The sequence below is a fragment of the Oxyura jamaicensis genome, chromosome 1 (genome assembly GCF_011077185.1).
Source record: "Oxyura jamaicensis isolate SHBP4307 breed ruddy duck chromosome 1, BPBGC_Ojam_1.0, whole genome shotgun sequence".
NCBI lineage: Eukaryota > Metazoa > Chordata > Aves > Anseriformes > Anatidae > Oxyura > Oxyura jamaicensis.
The window spans coordinates 108,630,096-108,653,701 of record NC_048893.1 but is presented as its reverse complement, the minus strand read 5'-3'; the positions used below and the strand labels follow the sequence as shown (position 1 = coordinate 108,653,701).

At 51.5% G+C, this 23,606-nt stretch overlaps 1 protein-coding gene across 2 annotated transcripts; it reads right to left on the bottom strand.

Moving 5' to 3' along the window:
- Nucleotides 1-234: 234 nt before the first annotated feature.
- Nucleotides 235-8,302, bottom strand: OLIG2 (oligodendrocyte transcription factor 2). 2 transcript variants are annotated; one of them, XR_004747643.1, is made up of 3 exons: nt 8,174-8,302; nt 6,691-7,913; nt 235-246 (listed from the first exon to the last, which is right to left on the bottom strand). XR_004747643.1 is itself a non-coding variant. In XM_035315648.1 (2 exons), exon 2 carries the CDS (start codon nt 7,874-7,876, stop codon nt 6,980-6,982), a length of 897 nt encoding a protein of 298 aa, XP_035171539.1. In that variant the 5' UTR covers nt 7,877-7,913; nt 8,174-8,302; the 3' UTR covers nt 6,195-6,979. The 2 variants fall into 2 exon arrangements, 1 of the variants encoding a protein (XP_035171539.1); XM_035315648.1 differs by lacking the exon at nt 235-246 and having other exon boundaries at nt 6,195-7,913.
- Nucleotides 8,303-23,606: the final 15,304 nt, after the last annotated feature.

Here is a 23,606-nt window from a genome sequence, read left to right as displayed (position 1 = left end):
ACTTTGGGGCTGCTACACCCCCTGGTTTGGAAAGATCAGGTGTGGATGGGGGGGAGATCTATGCTGCACCAAAAATACTCCAAATGCTGTAGCTTTCATCCTCTTTAAGAAAAACACACACCTGGGGCTTGTTTCTACCTTCTCTAAGCTGCCGTGTTTGGACTATTGCTGGGTGAACAGGTCATAAATTCCCACCAGCTGCCCCACCTGGTTTCCCTGTGCTCTCTTACTGGCGTGACAAGGGGGCTGATGGCACTCCTACCCCCACCTCCCGATTGCTGGGACCTGGCTGGGCCCGACCTGCCTTCAGCTGGAGCGTCCTGCAATCAGCGCCGCAGAGAGCAATGCTGCAGAGGCACTTGGAGCTGGATGCAGGGATGGGTTTTTGCAGGCTGGCAGCCAAATTGCACTGCTGGGGTGTTTTGGAGGGGGTCTGCTGTCTGTGCAGACGGTATGGCAGAGGCAAAGGCAATTTTTCCTGAAGCATTGCATGATATCTGCAGATCTGATGCTCAGAGTACATGGAAAAGCCGCTCTCCCTGAGCATTTTTCTTTTTCTTTTTAATTTTAGGTCACCTTCAAACAACCTCGTGCCCTGCGTAAAGTCAATGTCGCTGGGGCCGGGAAGGAGAAAAGGAGCAAAGCCAGCCTCAGAGCACCACGGGTGCACGTCTGCAAACCAATTGTGCTGCTTTTGGCAGTTGCAGGTGACAACCCTACCAAGCGCCCACGAGCAGATGAGAAGTTTATGGGCTGTTAATAAACTGTAACCAATCGGTGAATGCTGCCGGGTTGTGTTCAAGCTGTTTGGGGCCACAGGTCCTTGGGAGAGCTTGCACTTGCTCTGCCTTTATTTCAACGTAGCAGAAACATTAAAGCATGTGGCAGACTCTTGATGTTTGTTACAGTGAATAGACATATGTCCCTCACACTAGCATGTAGAATATCTAATTAAGTTACACAATGATAGCTTATACCCAGGGGCAGTCGCAAACAAGACGCTGTCACACTCTTAAGAACACAAACAAAATGAAAATTGCCTCTTTATACATTATAATGAATATGTTTTCAATACATTAAAAGTTCATTTACTAACAGACTCAGTATGACCGAGCAGATTTCTGCTAATATCATTTCGTTTTTCCGAAGGATCTGTTTGTATGGTTAGGATTAGGGGCAGGTTTGTTAATGAAGCTACTGAGCGTTTTTCCCCAATGGACTTGAAAGAAGAAATGAAATCTTAACTGTGCATTTACTGTGTTGTCTCACACAAATCCTGCTCTCCAGAACCCCACCTCCACGGTGCTTCTCCCTTCGGCAGGATGCATGTGCTGTGGATCCATGCTTGGCTTTCGCCTGTGTCCACTCTTCTTTACTGGAGTTTTGCATTGTTGCGTTCAGGAGACGGTCACCCTCAGGCTGGATGGCTTCTGGAGTTATTTCCCCTGTCTAGCCTGGTGGTGCCAGATGATAAGGTATGGAAGGGCTTGAGTAACACTCAGGGTGTCCTGTCCCTGCTCAAGTTTTCCCATCAGCATCTCAGACAGGTGGTCCGTTTTTCCTTCCTTCCTTCCTTCCTTCCTTCCTTCCTTCCTTCCTTCCTTCCTTCCTTCCTTCCTTCCTTCCTTCCTTCCTTCCTTCCTTCCTTCCTTCCTTCCTTCCTTCCTTCCCTCCCTCCCTCCCTCCCTCCCTATTCTTCTTCCCACCAGAGAATTCCATTGCTGTTAAAGGATTTTTATACTTTTTCTGTGTGGGAATAATTAAATTGAATAACTGTTGTGTAGGCAGAGTCTCCAGGTGGGGAGGGAGCTGTGGTATGGGCTGATTCCTGCAGACCTTGCCTCGGTTAGGTGTCACTAAATCCATTCCCGCTGTGTTGGTGATATGTGACAGACACACACATGCTCAGGTAAAGCCCATCACTTCTATTTTTACCTTCAGCATAAAGGAGATGGGAAAACTGTTGCTCCCTGGGAGGTTTCTTCCCTTCCTTCCCCTGCTTCTAGTCAAATTCTTAAATAAGGGCTGGCTTTCAGAGGACACCTGCTGAAGGCTCACTTGAGCACAGCTTCAATTGGCTTGGGCTGGATGCCCTAGAAGGTGAGGTCCCCAGAGCATGTCTGCCCTGTGCACTGACACACTGCCCTTGCAGTTTTCTTTTCCCCTGCAACCCATTTCTTCGAAGGGGTCGAAGGGAGGGACAAAAGAGCAAAGGAGGAAATTTCCCAGTGCAGAGGAGGAAATGTCCCTTCCACCTCACCCGAGCTGCACAGCAGAGCTGCGTTGTTCCTCCAAGGCTGGCGGAAAGGAGCGAAGGGAGTGCAGAGAGAAACTTTCTGGGATATTCAACATAATCCCAAAGGAAGTGTAGGGGCTGGAAGAGAATCACTGTGACTGCTTTTGGAAACAGCCTGTAGCGTTTCTGTGCCCGTGGCTCACACATCTCCTCGCCCTGTTACCTTAGGCACAGCAAGCCAGGTTCTGCCCGACTCCCGCAGAAAGAGCAAAACAAGCCCCCAGCCAGAAACCCTGCTCATTTCCTGCTTCAAGGGATTTTGCTTATAAAAGTGACTAGAATTGTGCCTGCTTTTGTTAAAAAAACTGAACTTTTTTTTTTTTTTTTTTTTTTTTTTCAGCAGACAAAGAGGCGTAGGGACGTGTGTCTTATACATATATGTATATGTCTTTCTGAAAATAGCATTTAACAAATGCCTCCTGCATCTGCAGGATTCTCCAACAATCCTGACACTGTGATCAATCTGCAGCCTGGTGATGTTTGGTGACAGTGATTGATTGATTTTCCCTGCTAATAGGATCAACATTGGGAATATATTAAAGTAAAAGGCACACTTCTGACTTTGAGGGAACACCCCGCGTATTGGGCCTGATCCAATTGTATTGGTTTTGGCAGCAGGATACAATGATTGATGACAGGCAGGGTGTGGAGGGCTGCCTGCGAGAGGAGCCCGGTTCCCTTAGCGGTCCCTCCATGTGCATGACACTGGTTTCCTGCTGGGACGGGGACACGCATAAGAAGGGACAATGGAGCAGGGTGGCCCATCCAGATAACCTCTTCTAATGCATATGGTGAGATCTGACCTGCCAGTTCAAGAGGAGAAGGCAAAAAGCTGATGGGAAATTAATTCTCAGGAGTTTGTCAAGACATCTCCAACAAGTGAAGATAAATGGCAGAACAAAACTTCTAAAGATAATCCCAAGAATAGGGATGAATGAAAAAGGGAAACACTATTTTGCATTTACATCCATCTCTTAGGGGAAAAGGCTCGGGGTAAGCGCTGCGCTTTCGGAGGATCCCGACCTCGTGTGCAGCCCTGTGCTGCCTGTAGCTCCTGAGGCGTTCGAGCACCGTGAGCAGCCCGCACGGCCACCTCTTTCTTTCTTTTCCTCAAGTGGATGGACCGGGAGCTTGCAAAAGACTCTTGGGTCCAGCCATGCTGCTGCTGAAATCCATGCTGAGCATCTTGACAAACGTGGGAGATGCCGATAATGCAGTGAAAATCTGGCTTTCAGCTGATTCAAAGATCCCTGAGCGTTCAGAAAGAGTCTGGGTAATGGTGACTCACCGGGCCTCAGGTCCTCATCCCCCCTGAGGTCCCCTTCCCCCCTGAGATCCCCATTCCACCTGGGGTCCGCATCCCACCCAGAGGTGGAAACCCAACTGATACGGGAGAACTGGAGCTACAGGACAGTGCCTGAGACCTCAGGAGGGATGTCTCAGGCCTCCTGGTGTTACCAGAGGCTGTCACACCGGTGCGTGAAAGAGCAGACCAGCACCTGCCACTTCTGCGAGACAGGTCTACAGACCGTCAAGGTGCACAGGACGTCAGCCTTTCACCCGTGGAAGTGTAAAAAGCAGCCCTGGCCCCTGATCAGCACGGAAATGGCATCCCAGGCCTGTGCCACAGCCGTAGCTCGTGCACTGCCTCTCTGCCCTGTGATGTTCCGCATCCAGTGCCTGGCCCTGGCACGGGAGGGTTGCAGGGATGTCCAGAGGGGATGAGATGGGGAAAAAATGGGGATTTCTGTCTCCGATTTAAACTATAACTAAATGTGTGTAATTTGCGCTTGTGTATCTTGCTGTACCAGTGTCCCCTGCCTGGAGCAGCCCCGGTGTGTGTGGGTAAGGAGAGGTGTGTGGATGAAAACGGAGCGCTGCTTTCCGTGAAAAGCTGCTGGAGGGGGTTTGGATGCTCACTGCAAACGTTCATCCCAAGGAAGAGGGAGGGAGCCCGCAGACCTGCCCGCAGCCCTGAAAGGTCCCAGTCCAAGGGCAGAAATGGGCAACGACCAGGGCCAGTGCTACAGGTGTCTGACTGCTGAGGAGGCTTCCCCTGGGCAGTGGCAGTCTGTCATGGGGCATTGGGGTGTAAGGGTGGGGGAACTACCCCTTTGCTTCCCCCGGCCTTCCCTCAAACACTGTGTTTTCTCCCTAAAATGTGCTGCAGCCCCTGGATGTCCAATTCTCCGTTTTCTGCAAGGTGCCTGGGGTGGGCAGTGAGGAGGAGAAGGGGGAAAAGGGCTGGAGAAAGGGGAAGCAGGGCGTTTCTCCCTGACCTCGGGGATGAGAAACCGCGGTCCCCTCGGCCAAAGCTGCCAAGGGCAAAAGAAATCAGCCCCGGGCCCCTCCCCGCTGCCTCCATCCCACCACCCCCGGTGCCCTCCACATCCCCCGGGGTCCTCGCTGCTTCCCAGCCAGGGTTTGGGGGAGGTGATGGGGGGCTGATGGCGGGCTGCCGGCTCCTGGCCGCGCTGGAGGCACAGGTGACCCCCGCCGGTGTTTGCGGAGCATATGGGCTCTGCCCCCTCCCCGAAACCCTATCCGGCCGGAGCCGCGGCTTAATCTGCCGGCAACGCGATCGGGGGAGCCCTGCGGGGCACTCGGTGCGGCGGGGAGCATATGGGGAACGAGGCCGGCCGGGAGGGGGGGGACGTGGGACGGGGGAGACGCTGGGGGCCCGGCTGAGAGCCTAATTTCATTTGCAGGTAGCCCAGGAGGAGGGGGAGCGGAGGGCGCAGCTGGCGGCTCGCCCCCGGGGCTGGGGCCGTCGGGGGTCCCCGTGCCTTTCGGGGTGGGGGGGGGTGACGAGCGGTCCCAAAACCGGCTGGCGGGGGAGGGGGCGGCGGGCAGGAGGCTTTTTTAGGGAGGGAAAGCGGGGGTGCCCGTGCTCCCCCTCGCCGGGATGGTGCTGCCGTCGGGGCTCCCCGGGGCCACCTGTTGGTGCTGGGCAGGGGGCTTTATTTATTTATTTATTTCTGGGGGGGTGGGGAGGGAAGGCAGAAGAGCAGGATTTCCCGGCTTCTGGCCGCTGCCGACTTTTGCATCTGTCAGGGTGCTAATTATTGCCTTTAATGGAGACAAAGAGCAGCTCCTAATGATGCTCCCTCTAATTCTCACCTGCTCCTGCCCTCCTCCCGCAGCAGCGCTCCCTCGCCGGAGCCCTGCTAATTGGGAGAGCTGCTCCGCTTAGCGCGGGCGGGGGGGGGCAGGTAGCGGAGGACTTGGGGTGCCCAGGGCCCAAACCCGGGGGGCTGCAGCTCAGGGACCACCTAAGCCACAGGGCGAAGCGGCTCCCTGACCCGCTTCGCTTTCCACGCGTGCACACATCCCCCCCCCCCCGAATCCGAATTCGCGCTCGTTCCGCGCCGGCAAAATTCCCCCTCGTCGGGGGATGCCCACCGAGGTGGGCCAATATTTTTCCTCTCCGTGGCTTTTTGGTCGGGCGGGTTTGGACGAAGGTCAAGCGCGTACAGGGAGCAAACGAGAAGCACGTCGCGAAATGTAATGTTTCCTCTTTCCCTCCCCCGAATGAATTTTTAGCTCTTGCCAAGGTGCAGGCAAAAATAAACAAATAAATAAAAATGTGGAACTCGGTGGCACTCGTTTGGTTCCCTGCCACCCTGAACTCTGCGAGGAACGAACGAGACGAATCGGTTTCGACCAGCCCGCGAAGCAAAGCAGCAGGAAACGGAGGGACCCCAAACCTCCCCGTCCCCACCCCGCATTTCGGCTGGGGGTCCCGCCGCGCATCCCGCCGCGCACCGCCGCATCCTCCCGACCTGCCTCCGGGCAGCAACCAGGAGAAAAACGCCACTTATTTAAAACGCCTTTTATTTTGTTTGTTTGTTTTTTATTTAAAATTTCAACATTAAATATTGTTTTTTTTTTTTTTTTTTGCAACCAAACGAGTAATAAATATTATTTAGCAACTTTTTTTCTCTTTTCTTTTTTTTTTTTTTCTTACAAAAATAAACAGATGATAAAATCTCTGCGAGGGGGCAGCGATAAGAAAAGTTGTTATTTTCGGAAAGAAGCCCAAGCGCTCAGTATTGCAACACGGACGGCGTGAGAGAGAGTTCCTACACGGGAAGAGCGTTAAGGAGTTCAAACTTTGTTAAGGGCGGCGGGAACGAAAAAGGTGTTATGCAATAAAAATAAAATTAAAAATTAAAAAAAAAAGGGGGGGGGGAAGACGGGAAACGAAAACAAAACAAAACAAAACAAACAACGAAGCAAACCAACGAAACCAGCGCAGACCAACCCCTTATTCATTCATAAGGCTTACACAGTACAAGTGCACGGACGGAAAGCTCGGGCTGCCGGCGAGGGGTGTATGTACAGAGCCCGAAGGAGAGACGAACCCGAAAAAAAGCAGGGCTGGGGGGGGTCACGGGGGGGGCGACCCACCTCCCCGGCCAAACTCGCAACTAGGGCTCCGGGGACCGCCGGCGCCGGGCAGGATGCGGCCCGGAGGGCGCTGACGGGAGGGGGGCGAGCAAACAAGCGGAGGGGCGATGGGGGGCGACCCCCCCCGGGTTCGCTTCCTCGGTGTGCGGCCAGCCCGGGACCGCTTCCCCCTGCTCCCCGAGTCCCGGCAAGAAAAGGGGGCGCGGGTGTCGGGACGGGGTCCTCCCGGGGGCGTCCCCGTTGTAGGTCCTGGGCGCTCCGGGGCGGCCCCCCTCATTTGGTGTCGGTGGCCAGTCTGGGCAGGCTGGCGGCCCCCATGCCGGAGACGTGGTGGTGCGGGGGGGCCGACACCTGGCACATGCTGCAGGGGCACGGCATCCCCCCCCAGTGCTGGAAGCCGCTGCCCAGGGGGGCGGCGGCGGCAGCGGCGGCGGCGGCGGCGGCCGAGGGCGACTTGAGGAGCCCGTGCGGGGGTCGGATGGAGCTGACGGCAGAGAGGCCGGAGCCGGGCAGGGAGGCGCTGGAGACGGCGGCGGGGGGCAGGATGGGGTGGTGCACGGGGTGCGAGGCTGGGTGGCCCGGGTGGCCGGGCAGCGGGGCCGAGTGGGCGCCCATGCCGCCGGGGCAGGCGGCGGGGTGGAAGCCGGCGTGGTGGCCGCCGTAGATCTCGCTGACTAGGCGCTTCATCTCCTCCAGGGAGTTGGTGAGCATGAGGATGTAGTTGCGGGCCAGCAGCAGCGTGGCGATCTTGGAGAGCTTGCGCACCGACGGCCCGTGCGCGTAGGGCATCACCTCCCGCAGCCCGTCCATGGCGATGTTGAGGTCGTGCATCCTCTTGCGCTCCCGGCTGTTGATCTTCAGGCGCAGCTGCTGCAGCTCCGGCTCCGTCATCTGCTTCTTGTCCTTCTTGGAGGACGACGACGACGACGACGAGGACGAGGACGACGAGGACTTGAAGCCCAGCTTGTCCACCACCACCACCCCGGCCGCGCTCATGGCGCTGCGCAGCTCGGCGCTCAGCTCCGGCGGCGAGTCGCTCTGCGTGGAGCTGGACACGGTGCCGCCCGTGAAGCCCCCGCCGCCGCCTCCTTTATTCCTGCCCGGGAGGAAGAGCTCATCGGGCTCCGGCGAGGAAGGGCGGCTGGAGACCAGGCTGGCGTCCGAGTCCATGGCCCGGCAGGCGGGACGGCGGCGCTCACCGGGCTGCCTGCGGGAGGGGAGAGAGCCGGGGGGGCGGCCCCGAGTCAGCGCCCGCCGCCGCTCCACCGTAGCCGGGACGCCCCCGCCGGGCCCCGGAGGAGGCTGGGGACGGTGCCCCGGGCGGGGCCGGCCGCGCTGCCCGCCCCCCCGAGCCTCCTCCCGCGGGGCGCCCTCGGGGGGGCGCCTCCCTTCTGTCCCATCCCGTCCCTTCGCATCCCGTCCCGTCGCGTCCCGTCCCGTCCCGTCGCATCCCTCCGGTGCCCTTACCGTGGCCGTGGGGAGCGGCGCGCCGGGACGGGCCAGCACGGCAGCAGCGCGCACCTTGCGGCGCGGCGGCGGAGGCTTTATAGCCGCGCCGGGGAGGAACAATGTCACCGGGCGGGGGGGGGCTGCGCCAATCGGCGGCGGCTGGGGGGGTCGGGGGGGAGCCGGCTGATGTCACCGGGGCCGGTCCGGACCGATGGGGCGGGCGGCGGGGAGAGGGGCGGGGGGGGGGAAGGGGGGACGGGGGGGCATCAGGGGACGGGGCACGGGAGGGGGGAGGGACTTTGAGGGCTCGATACCAAAAGGCGACAATGACAGCGCCGCCAACAGCTGTTGGGGGGGGGCGGGGGGGGGACCGGGGGACGGCCCCGAGCAAATCCCGGCCCCAGCCCGCATCGCACGCCGGGCTGCGCGGCTCCCCGACGGCCCGTCGGTATTTGCCGGTGCCCCGCCGGTTCCCGTCCCGTGCCGTGCCGTGCCCTCGGGGCACGCTTCCCCCGGCGGCTCCCCGTTATCTCCTTTTTTCCCTCCGCCCCCCCAGAGCCCGGCCATCCCCGAGGTTTCGGGGCTCTCCCCAGCCCGCAACGCCTCGGGGAAGCGGGCAGCCGGAGCGAGGAGCGCAACGAGCCCCGAGCAGCACCTCCAGCGAGAGCCAAAGGGGGAAAAGAAAAGGAAGAAAAGGCACCGCCAACAAAACGGCCGCAGCATCCCTCCCGGCTCCCCGCTCGCCCCCAGCCGCATTTGGGGCCGCCGCTTCCTCCCACCGGGGTAAATCCCCCCCCCTCCCTCCGCCCCCTCCGCCTTTGTTGCATTATTTTTACACCCGTGTGTTTCCCAGCTGGCTCGGCAAAGCCTCAACCATCCGTTAAATATGTATTTAAAACGTTAAGAAGTGAAGCGTGGAAATGTGTTTCCCAACGGTTGCGGGGCTGATCCGTAACAGGTCAATTAGGAAAATCTGTCCCAGCGACAGCCGGGACGGCCGCCGCCGCCCCCCCCGGCGTGTGCCCCGCTGCTGCCGCCCGGCCCCCGGCGGGGATGGAGGGGGGGGACCCCGGGATGCCCCCCGGGACTCGCCCAGCTTTGGGTCCTGCGGAGCGGGGAGAGGTGGACGGGGCGGGGGGAGAGCCCCGGAGGTGGGCACAGGGGACGGGGGGGGGGGGGGGGCGGGGATGCCCCGTCGGGGGTGCGGAGTGTCACCGGCCGCGGGGTGTCACCGGCCGCTGAGCAGGCCCGGGGCTCCCCAAAATAGCATCCCGCTGGCCCGGCCGGGGCTGCAGCAGCGGCAGCATCCTGCCCGCACGGCTGCTCGCCACGAGCGGCTGAGACAGGAGAGACAGGTGCCGGGAGGGGGACTGCGGAGCCCTCTTTCCTTTTCCTTTTCCTTTTCCTTTTCCTTTTCCTTTTCCTTTTCCTTTTCCTTTTCCTTTTCCTTTTCCTTTCCCTTTCCCTTTCCCTTTCCCTTTCCCTTTCCCTTTCCCTTTCCCTTTCCCCTGCATTACCCCCCAAGTCCGTAGGGCTCGGTCCCGCAGCGTGGCTCCGGGGGGCTCCCAGGACCCATTCCCCCCACCTTTCTTTTCACAGTAAACCTACATTAATAACTACGAGCACACGCATTTTATTATTTTTATTTTTTTTTTAATCGCGACCGTAGGCAGCCAAGGCGCGAACGAAGGCAATCAGGGCACATGATGAAGCGATAACTTAATAAAAACCAGCCTGTTGCTTTTCGTGCCGAAAAATCTCTCGGTGTGTGGGTGAGCCCGCTGCCTTGCCTTCATCCCCCCGCAGCCCCTGCAAGGCTCCCCTTGATTGCGTCGTACTCGGGGGGGACGGGGGGCAAATCTCAGCACCTGGTGCTGAGTGCACGAGGGCTGCCCGCAAGCTCCCTGCTTAAACTAGGTGAGAAGTGAGGCATGGAATTTTCCCCCCACCCCACTCTTTTTTTTTTTTTTTTTTTTTTTTTAACTTATTTATTTATTCTTCTTTCTTTCCGGATGTTCCAGCCATCTCCCCAAATGTCTTTCTGGTGTATTTCTCTACTTCCGAGCGACATCCAGCCTGCAGACTGCCACGCTGTCCCACCTGCCAAACCATCCTCTTGGGTAGCTGTGATCTCAAGGGAAGGGACCCGATTGAGTGGGGCAGTCGGTTTTGTTCTCTTGGGGTTCTTCTTTCTTTCTTTCTTTCTTCTTCTTTTTTTTTTTTTTTTCCTTTTTCTTTTTTCTTGTTTCCCTTCTTTTTTTCTCCAGCACGAGGTTTGTTTTTGTTAACACTTGCTCGATTGAAATGTTTGAGACACATGCGCTCTGCCAAAAACCCAGCATGTCTTCCCATTCAATCAGAGGCTGCAAAAGCTTCTAATCTTTACAGGAGTCACCCAGAGGGAAGGCGCAGAAATACCAGAGCTGATGTTTGCGATACTTCCAGGATTACAAACACGCAGGAAATAGGCCATCGCCTGTTCTCATACAGCTGCAAAACCAAACAAAACAAACGAGAAAAACCAAACCAAACAAAACTTATAGAGCCTTGTCACTTATGAACCCGTTGTAAACTGCAACAGAATAATTAGGTCGCTGGTTCAGTTTCACCGCAACGCCAGGCTGGATGCTGTGCGCCTTACGTCTCTGTGCGCCTTACATCTCGGGCTCGGTCGTCCCTCCTCTCAAGTACGGCCACGTATTCGAAGAGGACAAGCCCCACATCAGTGAGATTAACGGGGACTGACTCTCTCTGCCCTTAATATGTTGTCAAAAACACCTCCTCCAGGATCCTTTTAACTCTTCTCCGCAGGTGTAAGGCATGTAAGTATTCTGCCCCTTGTTCATAGTGTGTAAAGCAAGATACTGTTTTTTTGTTTGTTTGTTTTCAAGATGTGATCCATTTAGTACCTTGCTCAAAGAAAAAAAAACCTTTAAGAACACAGTTTAAGATGCACACCATAGTCTTATTGCCCCAAAGAAGGCGATTCCTAGAGTTTGCAAAGCTATTTCGTTTCAACAGCTCCTAGGTGTTACCAACGTTTTCACTTCTTTTTGGCAACGTGATCTGCTGCTGGTGAAGGAGGAGAGGAGAGCCAGGCAGAAGTGGTGCCGGGGCTGGGAGGCATCCAGCGGGCAGGAGCAGGTGCTGCGGGAGCGTGCAGGCTCTTCTCAGCATCAGGGTCATGCAGAGGCTCTCTTCATGCTGGTACTGAGTAAGGAAATATCCTGATATATATATGAATAGTGCAGCACCTTTTTGTGTGGCTGGGGGAGCATTTCCAGCCTGTGGGGGAGCGGAGCCTCTGCAGAAATGCCCCCTCCCCAAACAGCGGTCCCCAAATGTCCCCAAGCAAGCAAATTAAAACTAAAATAATCCTTTAAAGCATCGAAGCCAAAGAAACAGAGGTGGATAGGAGGTTACTGATGCTTGCTGCAGTTTGCCTGGCTGCACTTGGTTTTCCACCAAGCCCTCAGGAGCTTACCTGGGGGGTGAGAAGGGGGTATTCTCTGCACCAAGAAGGCTGGATACTGATGGGATGAGGAAATCAGCCCCGTGCTCAAGGCAGTGCTCAGCTCTGATCGTCACCTGGTGCCTGCAGCAGTGCCTGAGGGTGGAAAAGATGTAGGTGTGTTATTATAGAGACAGGGCCAAGGAAAACCCTGGCACAAGTGGCTGTGTCTCAATAAATGGAGCATCCTTGTCAGGGCTGAATTTAGTCTGGAAAATCACATGTTACTCTTCTATTTTTGCAGGAAATTCCCACATGGTGCAGCGTGGGCATTTAGTCCTAATTTTGATTTTATTGGGCAGTATTCCTGCAGTTTTTTATTTTATTTTTTACATTTCACTGTCTCTATGTGGCACTGTTATGCTACCCTTCACTTCTTTTCCATTTTCCATGTCATTATTTTGACGTAGCGCTCCTTAAAAATGAGAGACCTGGCTGAAGGAACGCGAAACCTTGGGTATGGCTTGCTTCCCATCTGAACACCTATGGGAAACAAAACGGTCCCCACAAAGGTGATTCCTTTGCCCTGTCCCCACCCTCTGTTCAGGAGATAAATGCTGTAGAAACCCCATCAAGGGCTATGCTACTAAGGTTAATGCATCCATCTCACTGAGTCACGGGGATTTAGTTGATGCGTGCTGGCAGTGGAGATGATCCCCCATCCCAAGGTGCCCGTGCCCTGCAGAGGGGTTGTGTGACCCTTTCAATGCACAGCAAACTTTCTTGTGGTGTCAACATCTGCCAAACGCGGCAGCAGAAATCCACACCAGAAAATTTGGCCAGGATTCTCCTTCATCTGCGGGGAGTTTTGGGGGGCTGCAGCCTTCTCGTGTTGTACCGGGACTTGCATTGGTGGAGGAACAGCTGAACTCTGGGTTCAGTGTGAACGTATCAAAGCCCTGACCCTGTCCGGCAGCATCTCTCGCAGCCCGTGGTGTCAAAGGTTGCTGCGTGCGTCCCCCGTGCTCCCCGGGTGGCATTGTTCGGGAGGGTGGCTCCAGCAGATGGCCCAAAAACACACCTCGGCCAAGCGAAGAGGGACCACATGTGATGAACCATAGATGTCTCATTAGCAAACGGGGAGAAAAAAAAAAGGCAAGGATGAGAAAAAAAAAAAAAAAAAAAAAGATAAAAAGAATACACAAAGACATTTACATATTTACATTGTTTCTCCCTCATTTTAGATTCTCCTTTAGCTGAAGTGTCAGTGTGCTTGCTTTTCTCCTTCTGTTTGTATGTTTACTTGTGCTAAATAGATTATGATAATCAGGCACATAAATGCATGCAACTGTTATTATGGCATTTTAATCACAGAGTTTTTCACTGGAAGCCTTCATTAGAATTCTCATAATCTCACTTGTTAGTGTAACAAACAGCAATAAATGCCAAGGAACTTGGATTAAGTCAGAGACATTCAGACATTAAAGGAGGAATATGGAAATGCTGTCAAATCTCCGCATTATTTATTGAAATGTCACATAAACAGTTCAGGACTTTACATATCTTACTCATTATAAGAATAGGGCACACGGCCACCTGAAGATAGCAATTATAGGTTTTTAGGGAGAACCACAACCATATGTGTCTTACAGTTTCTCTCCAACTTTGCTGGACTAGCTGGCGGCCCAGACTCTTCCTAACTATTTATTTATGTACGAACTCGATCCCGGAGGCATTTAGATGAGGTACGGGGGATGCTCCCAGATGCCCTGACAGAAAGGTGGCACATTTGCCTTCATGTAACTCTTCTACACCTTTGGCGATCAGTGCCCACAGTAACTGCTTGAATTTACCCCACCACTGTTCCCTGGGGCTGGCTCCAGTGGCACAGCCAAGGGAGCAAGCTGGGGCTTTGCCACTGCTTTTTTTTTCAGACCATAAAAATGTACAGCATCCCTTGAAGTCCTTGGGAAATGTGCGGCGCTCATGCTGGGAGCAGGGCTGCACGCACATCCCAACACACGCCTTCCCTGAAAGGCGACGCTGGCTTCCCCTCTGCACGCTGAAACGCTGCTGCAGGGAAGGGATGCTGCTAATATCAGGAGGAGAAGAAAATAGCTGCTCTTTTCATGCAAGTTCACCGACCATTTTATACGGTGCTGGCAAGGCCACCTCCCACTCATGAATATGCACAGGCACAGGAGCGGTGGGGAGGTGGGCTGCAGGGCCTGGCCCCATGCCACCACCGATGTAAAACAGTTGAGCAGAGGAGTTTTTCAGGCATCTTTCTCTCTCTTTCTCTCCCTCTCTCTCTTTTTTTTCCCCTTCCTTCTTTTTCCTTTTGTATTTTTCCCTTTCAAGAAAAAGCTGGAAAACTGAATGCAAAAGGCAAACTTTGGGGTTTCCCACTGTTGGGGTTATTGTGCAGCATCCCTTGCACCTATCTAGGATACACCCTGACAGATGTGGGCGAGATGCTGAAATAGGTGACTGCTGTGAGTCGTTCACAGGCAGTGATAATGAGTTTTGCAGGGACAGAAAAGATCTCATCATGGCAAAACTCTTGCTGAACCCAAAGGAGGGAGAAGCTGCAGCTCTCTTGGGGTATGCAGAGCAGTCAGCTGAATCTGTGCTGGAAGGTGAATGTGATTCCCCTTTCCAGACCCATTTGACTATGTGAGCTGTTTTAAATAAAATTCTGAGTCAGCACAACCAGCAAGCATGGCAGAGAGGGAGCTATCATTCATTTGCCCAAGAAAGATAACTTCTGTATGGCAAAGGGAAAAAAAAAAAAAAAAAAAAAAGGCATTACACAAGATTGAAAGTCTGTGCAACTACTCTATCACTCAGATTTTTCAATATTGGCTCAAATGCAAAAGATACATGCTGGTTATCTAAAAGTACAAGTTTTGATGCCTTGAATCCAAAGTTTCTGTGGTCTCCCCCTCCCTCCCTGCTAAAATGCAAACAATCCAAAAGGGATTTACTCTTCACAGAAACTGATGTGATTGTGAGGCCACTTAATTCCAAAGAGACCCCCAGAAACTCTGAGGAAATACTTTTGCAGGGTGACGCATAATAGCATTTTACAGGACTCGGCAGCACTCTGGCCTCGTGCTATGCTTCAAGAGCTCCTCTCCACTCAGGAGATGAGCCCTCTTGGTTTTGTTTCGATGCCTGCCACACCATTTGTGAAGATGTGGGTCGGTCTCTGGGCTATTGTTGCACTCCCCTCTTCCCATCTGAATCACTTAAAAGATGCTCCATAGAGAGTGCCTCCACAAGCTGCTGGGCTATGGAAAGATATTCTTCAGTTGTCAAGGTTATGTATTTTCTCAAAAAAAAAAAAAAAAATAGTAGTGGAAAGATTCCTTGCTTTCGGTACCGTTCTGGCAGGAGTTTTGATCTTTTACACAGCATGCTGAAGTTATTACCTTGGGCTCTTCACACCGTTCCTCCCTCCGCTCTTCCCTTGCTGCTCCGGCCGGGCTGGGGGCCCTGACCCACTCCCTTGTGCGCCCGGGCTCGCTTTACCGAAGCACGGTGACTGCGCTGGGAGATTTAAAGCACATGTTCCTTTGGAACCACTTGAAGAAAACGTTCACAAGTGAAAATATAAATGCCTTAAATAACGTTGCTTGTTTTAACAGTCCCACATGAAGCTTCCCGCTGCCAATCCACCGACCATGCGAGCCAGGTCCTGGCGTGCCTTGCCTGATCCGCGTGTCCTCCCAGCCCGCCCCGAGGGTGAGGCTCGGGGGGAGATGCTGGGAGGATCCCTTTTCCAAAACCCAGAGGTTTTCTACCCTTTTGTGGCTGCCTCTACTATCAGCTTCATCCCAGCCACTTCCAAAGGGGCAAGGAGATGGGGGGCCAGGGCAGGGGAAGAGGGTGGGAGGGGAGCTTCCTCCTGGAAGCGGTGCAGCAATAGGAGCAAACATGTCAGGGGGCATGGAATGAGAGGCAAGAGTCAGGCACAAGGGTGCTGGTGAGGTGGAAGGGGCAGGGTAGGAGAAAAATTGTGGAGGGTAGCTCAAGTGTTGTTTTTTTTTGAAAATCCAGAACAAGGAAAAAGTGATTGATATAAAGGGAGAAAATCCACAATGGCAAAGCAAGCTGTCGACCACGGTTTAGAAAGGTCCCTATGGGTTACGTGGATTTAGAGCTTGCTTAGCCATTTACAATGAAAACCAAAATTGATCTCAAGCAAGACCTCCATCTGGACTGGACAGGTGCTGACCTGTACCAATAGATTTGCATCCAGCAAAATCCCACTTTCTAAAAATAAGAAAGGTATGGGAGTGTAATCTTGAGGTCTATCACCAAGGGCACGGATTGTTCTGTTCCAGCGGCCCCCCTTCCCCTCATTTCCAGCCCTCTTTGCTCCCATCATAGCTCTGAAGAAATCCAGCCTCTCTCCAGCAGTGCTTGGGGCATGGGATACATCCCTCTGAGGGGACCTGTGACCTTGCCTCTGTTTTCCTTCTACTTCTTTCGTTGCCAGCTGAGCTCTTTCAGGACTTGCATTTGCTGGTGGGCATGCTCTTCCTCGGCTGGTGATCTGCTGCCGTGGTCCTTTGCAGGAGAGCAGGATTGCTCTACCAGCACAGCTGAAAATACACTTAAGTATGAGGTGCTCAGCAAAAGGCAAAGGTTTCTGTAGCCTGACAGCCTCAGCAGCCCCGGGTCCGTCTGTCTGCTCCCCTCGCTGAGGTACTTTTGGCTTTCTCTGGCCAGGAGGCCTCTTTCTTTCTGCCTGTGCTCTTGGTTTTCTTGGGCTTCCTGGGTGGTGATGGAGTTGTGATGTCTTGAATACCAATAGTGAAGCCGAACATATGTGAACCTTTCCTAATCCTGCTAATCTTCCTTCAAAAACCTTTCTGAAAGTGTAGGCAACATCCAGATTTAAAAAAAAAGAAAAAAAAAAAAAAAAAAAAAAAGCTACTGAGCATTTTAATGACAAATAATCTTTGTAAAGGGGGAGGGGGTTTTTGCCTCAGCTGGAGATGGAGCTTATGAACTACAGCAGGTAGAAATAACTGCTGTATTACCTCATGTAATCTCCACTATTCAGGGTCAGATTAGGCCTGAATGCGAGACGAAATAGACTTCTCTTTTAAACTGGGGACTTTGTCCCCACAACGGCTATTAGGCAGTAATTAGTTGTGACACAGAATTACCAGGCACACAATGGCAACCGGAGTCTTGCAAGTCCTTTGAAATGGGTTGGAGGAGCTGAATAGATGCGACTTGCAATTTTTAAGCTCTGCTCAGATGTAGGCGTCAGTCACTTCCCTCCTTTGCACCTCTTTTCTGATGGCTGAAGCGCTACCTCCGCCAGACCAGGAGCTGGTAGCAGTCTGGATTTGAAAGTTTCCTGATAGCCGGCAGCTTTCCGCTGGCTGCCGGTAGCTTTGGGCAAGATGCTTGAGACAGATCAATAGCAGCTTTTGCCTTGCTCTCGTTAGTGCTGATCTCGTTGGGATGACTTGGGCCTAGCATTGACATTTGGGATGTTGCGAGATGTCCCTGAGCTTTGAAAGAGAGAAGGAGACCTGTAATTGTTTGTCACAGGGATGTGAGAGGCCAGGCCTTGCCCATTCTTCAGTGATGCAAGTGACCAAAATGCTGTCCCCACATGCCACCAGAGGCATTGCGTGGCTCCAGTAGCCTCTGCCTGGCACACGCCCTGGGGCAGCCCCTGAGTTATTCAGAGCAGAGACCAGACCCGGGCCTCTGTAATGTAGATTGCAGCCAGATGTAAACCCGAAAATTTTAGGAACTGGGAAATTAATACCGAGAGCTAAATCTCCATGCCTCTGCCAGTGCGGAGATGAAGGATCACGCTGCGAGTCTTCAATCTAGTCAGCAGCACCACAAGCCTGCTGCTTCGTGCACTCTCCGAGGCATCTTTTGGCAAGGCACTTGTCCAGTGGTAATGTGACAAATGGGTTTATTCCCTCTTCTAGCTAGCACCTGAAAGGCATTGCAGAGGCTGAGCCAGGAGGCAGGAGGAAATCTCTTTCCTACCTGCCCATCCCCGGCACACACATTGTGCTCAGCTGCTCATGGCCCTGAGGAGAGGGGAAGCTGGGTGAGGGTTTCAGAAGTCAGGATCTGGCATTGACACACCGCCTGTGCTGTGGATGTCACCCGGCATCCCTGTCCTGCTGCTGGGAGGCTGATGGGCTGCTGAGGGAGAGCCGAGGGACAGCATCTGTCCAGTCCAGAGGGGGAGTATCACAAAGGGACCGTACCTGGGAGGCGTTACATGTCAAGGCCCTCTATGTGCCTCCCCAGAGAAAAACACGTAAAAAACACCCAGCCTGCAAAGGCACAGGGATGAAATGTGCTTTCAAATACTGGAAAACGTTTCCTTGTGTACCTGTGCTGGATCACCTTCTCTGTCCTGTGTGCTCATGACTGAAATGGGGACACAACACCACTGTTGTGTGTTAGGAAAGAGTTCACCTGCGGAGGCGGGGGGGAACTGTTGGCATGTTCTCTATCCTTTAAAGGACCCTCTGAGCATGTTGCAACCAGGAGACAAATTGTGCCAGGCAGTTAAATTAAAAACAAAAGGCTGGTTTTTTTTTACCCTTCCCCATGCTGAAAGTACCTCAATTCCTGAATTAGTCCTGTTGATGTCCAAGCCAAATGAAATCTCCTGAAAGAGAGATGAACAGAACTGGTGATATGCTGTAGTACTTAGGACTGAAGTTACATATATATATATATATATATATATTTTTTTTTTTTTCCAGAAAATTGATTAAAGTTGGGATCTTTGGTGCAAACACATATCTGTGTAAGTTGTTGTTGTTTTTTTTCCTCAGGTATTGATTTCATGAGATATCAAAACTTCAATGCCAATTAAGTGAAAAGCTTTTTATGTGTCTAGAAAGAAAGGAAAAAAAATAAGGACTGAGGCATAAAATCAGCACTTCCCATTTCTAGGAGCTGGAAACCAACCTGCTTCTCCTGCCAACCTGAGCGGACACCTTGCCATTTGCTTCGGTAGATGGGATCGGGCCCCCTCATATCAGCATTAGAGTTGTTTTCTTCCCCATCCAAGTGTGCATTTCAATTAATGGCCAAATTAGCAGTGTGCTTTCTGGCCTGCCGTGTGGGCCTGCTGGAAGTGCAGTGCCTGACCTCCTGGCAACCTCTGGCCTTGACTTCCCACATTCATCTCGAAACCACTTGACTCCACAAAGCCACAGCTTCTTTCTCTGTGCCCCAGTGTTAGGATGGGCTGTGGCTTCCTTTGGCTCCTCCGTGCATCTCCTTGGGCTGGCTTTGGTGGCTTATTTTCTGATTGTACTGTTTCTTACAGTTTGGGAAACTCTGGGAAACACCTCCCAGAGAACTCTTAATAAACTCTTGTTAATAAGCTCTGTGTGGGTCTAAAAACCCAACTGAGATGCCCAGGGCACTATTCTTTACGTCAGCTTAAAAACACCACCACCAAGGGACAGACCTCCCTCACCCCACCTGCCCCGCATGGGGCAGAAAACATGATGCTCTGTGCCTCAGAGGGGATGCTCCCGCAGGCTCTCAAAGCCAAATCTCTTGATCTGAGCCTGACCACTGCCTGAGGTCCTCATCCCTCCATTGCCCAAGGGGAAAGTAACCTCTGCACGCGTCCCAGCCCCTCGCCTCGGTGACTGGGTGCTGTCTTAGTCTCTATCAACAGGTACTAAATATGTCAGGGACTGCAGCAAGAATTCAGGGATCTACCCTCAAAGGTTTTGTTGATTTATCTTTGCTATAAATCTATTTCTTTTGAGTGATCTGAAATTGATTTCAGGCTCATTCCTCCATTCCCCCATTTGGTTGTAATTTGGGATGTCAAGGAAATTGTGTTGAAAGAAGAAGATGAGCCGATATGAAAAGGGATTATCTGTCCCATATGGGCAGAAGATGCTGGTGTGGGGGAGAAGGGAAAAGAAAATGTTTGTCTCTACATGTTTGCACATGTGCAGTGCTGGGCACGAGTGGTCTTCTGAGAGTGAAGGAGAAATCAAAGAAAATCCTTAGCTCTACAGAACGATCTCCTGAAAAGTGAGTGGCTTCACTAAGCTGGGACGATCCCTATCATAGGAAAGGAAAAGAAAGGATATACAGGCAAGTGTCCTCACATCTGAAATTTAAGTAACTGGTATGAACTCTTTCAATATCAAATAAGGCCTTTTGCTTTCTGAGGAAACATGCAGAACTGAAAGAATAAGAGTTTCCTTTTGTAGATCTGCTGGAAAAATATGAAGTGTGAATTGACTAAAAGCTTTCTCATTTTTAGTGTTTTTCAGCTGGGTTCACCCTGTGTAGCAGAACTTCTGAATATTGGGATTAATTTTGATGCCATCTTTTGCAGAAATGTATCATAGAAAAAAAAAAAGAAAAGAAAAAAAGGAAAAAAATGAGTCATGTGCCATATCCCATGTTGATTTTCTGTATACCTGTTATTGAATAAAGCATTTGCTTGTCTGATGTTTTCTCAACTGTCTTCCCAAGGTGGAATTCAGGATGCTCCTGGATAGGCAGAGCTCACTCCATCCAGAGGGTCTAGGGAAAGAGCATTGTATGGCAGAAAACTCCATGCCAAAGAGCATGGAAATGAATAACAAACATGAAATATCAAGTTCAGAAAGGATTATGGTGAGTTCTAGTGCAAACCCTGAAAGCACTTGGTAAAGGAAAAAATGGGAATGTTGATATGAATAAAACAGTGTCTAGGAGTAAAATCTGAAACCAGATTGCACTTGATAGCACCCTGGGGACTGCCTGCTCCCCGGGGGGTGACAAAGCAGAGCAAAACAAGGTAGCATATTTCTGTATGTGTTGCTCTTCCTTGCTGGGGCCAGCGTGCCCTGCCAAGGCTGAGTCCAGGCATGGAAGGGGCACCAGCACAGCCGGCCAACACATGATACTTTGAGTCTGCTGCTGATGGTAATTCCATGCAGGCTGTGAGATGCCTGCTCTCCCTAGTGGTTTTACCTGGTTGTATTAAGGCGCACCCAAAGGGTGTGATGGAGCCATCTGCAGCCACTGCTGGTGTGAGGTTTGGTGCAGACACAGGGGTGGCTTCCCCCATGATTTGGCAGGAGGATAATTTTGGCCAGCAAGGCAGCCTGCAGCCTGCCTCTGGGAGTCGCTGAAAAGCTGCTCCAGTCAATATCCAGAGCAGTTCAGACCACTGGAGCAGGCAGATTTTGAGAGGTGTGGATGGGGCTGAAAGCTCCATTTTTATTTTTTTTTTTTTTTTTTTTTTATTTTTTTTTCTGGGCACGGATGTTGGCATTGTCCCAGGGATGTCGTGCAGTTTTGCTACATATCTTTAGATCCAGGGAATATGGCAGCTCCTGCCTGTGGGCGTTCCTCCACCTTCGCAAGTTCCGATAACAGCATCACTTCTGCAAGGTGGTGGGAATGAAAGAGATGAGAAAGACTAATGGTCCATGCTTCATGCTGGGCTGATGAGATCCAAAGCTGACAGTGTTATCTTTCTGGACGCCACGTTATAGAGCCTGTGTTTCCAGGCTGGGAATAGTTACCTAAATAAACATATTTAGTGGACATACACAATGTCTTAGCTGAAATTTCTCTTGCCCATCTGTTAAGATGGCATCATGCCCACACTCAAGTTGGTGAGATGTTGGCCACTGGGCATAAATACCAAAAAACCACAGGTTTACATGAGCAGCTGGTGCAATCATCTAACCAGTCTCCATCTCTCAGGACTCTGCATCTTCAGCTATTGCTGCCATAGCCTTGTCTTCATCTTATTTGATCTTTTCCCTACAGGCTACCAGCTTAAGGTATGGACCCCAAGACGGTTCCCTGGGTGCAGGCAAGAAAACTGCCCTTGGGCTTTGTGTGTGTTGTTTGTGCTGACAAAGGAGCCAGGAGGAAATTTTTATTTTCATAAAGAGAAGGCTTTAAGGAGCTTTTTAAGAAACAGTATAACTTATTTGCATGGGGTCTTGAAATATCTACCTTTAGTGGGCAAAGTTTGGGCACACACAGCCCAATAATCAGGTTATGTGTCCTCCTTTGAATCAGAAAAGTTATCTTCTTCCAGCAAGCTGCAGACTAAAATACTGCTATAGGTACTGTCACCCAATTTATTAATGTGGTACAGCCTCTCACCCCTGTGGCTATATTGATTCAACCTGTCTCAGTAATCTGACCCAAAGTCATTTGTATCAACTACAAAGTATTTTGTCTTGGAAAAGATCCGACAGTTTAACAGCACTGCTGTGGGGTTTTGCTTGATCTTGAGTTGTCTGAGTTGTTCAAGCCAGAGCAAAGTTTTGAGAAGATCAGCCATCCTCCTGCTCCACAGCCTTGGCAATCCCTGTTTCAGTACCTAGCATTTGCCAAAATGGTGGCCTCTGGTTTGGGTTTCTTCTCAGATACAGCCACCAACATGAGGGGATCTACCCCTTCCCTATAGCCTGAAAGCGGACAATATCTAGATATCATAGACTAAATGCCTCTGAGGCAGCTGGACTGGCTTGATGCAGGTGCCCCCCACTCCCAAATGACCACATGTTGGTCATGACCAGCACCAAAATGGGAACCAAGCAGTGCTTCCTTCAGGGAAGAGCCATTGCCGGAGGGAACCTGGAAAAGCACTTTTTTTTTCTGCTTGGAGCATTACTAGAAAAGCAGTCCAGCACTTCTTTAGGCTTGGCAGGCACGAGGCAGAAAGAGAAGCCAAAGGAATTCATGACAGCAATACCAGCAATGCTAATGCTTAGTGCACTGAGGAAACTTTTGGTATTTTTAATAAACCATTATCGCTATGTGCCTACGGCAGCCAAAGTATATAATTGCAATGATGCTGTCATTACTATTCTGGAGCTGGAATTGGCCTAAGCCCAGTGAAGTCAACAGAGCAATTTTGTTCTTTATAGTAATTATGATGACATGTGAGCAACTTTCAGAAAAGAATTGAGGAACATATTTACCTGATATCTACCAGACATTCACCAATCTCCAGCAGAACATGATACCCTGTGATCTAAATAGTGTTTTTAATTTTTAAGTTGAGCACTGAAAAACCTATAATTTTTGAAGCTTTACTTAAGTGTCATTGATGTGAGATCTCTCCCTTGGCATGTCTGTGTGTATTAAATACACCGTACACCCTGTAAGATATCACCAGAGAACCCGAACAGCACAGAAAACAGAATGTGACTGGGAAGCCCATGAGTGCAATTAAATCATTTATCTGTTAAGAAGGGAAGTTGATTTATCCCAGCGAGGGATGTGAGTTGCTAAATGGGACTGAGGATGGCAACCCACTCACTGCGGGCAAACAACTGATTTTCTGTGCTCGCTTTCCCAGATCTCTCCCCAGACCCGGCTGATCTCTGCTCACCTGCCCCCATAGCTGTGATGTGCACCTTATATTTCAGATGAAACTGAGGGGGGGGGGGGAGTGGTTACACTTTCATGTGCTTAATAATGCCCAGCTTGAGCTAAATATGATAGGCTTTATGTAAATGATAGTGAAAAACAGAGCACTATCAGCTGTCTGGAGGGAGTTGCCCCAGTCTTGTCCCTGTGTTTAATTCTGCTTGTGTATTAGTCAGCAGGGATTTGTACCAAAGATGATCAACTTTAGATACAGATAGTGATATTCCTCTTCAGAGAGTTTTTTTTTTTCTTTGTTTGATTTGGTTTGTTTTTTCTCCTTGGGGAAAACTGAAAGCCAGTGGCTGGGCTATGCCATCTTCAGGGATGCAGAACTTCTTACTGAATTTTTTATTACTCCCCGCTTAGCAAAATATCGAATTTAAAAAAAAAAAAAAAAAAAAAGGGAAAGAAAAAAAAAAGACACAAAAGACACTTCTAACGGCTCTTAGTATGTGATAAATGATGGCATCACCTTTTTGCTGTTGTCAGCAGCCTGTATTAATGTATCTGTTTGGACCATTGCACCATCGCACCATATTGTCAGTGCACGCAACATAAAACTTGCACAACTTTCTT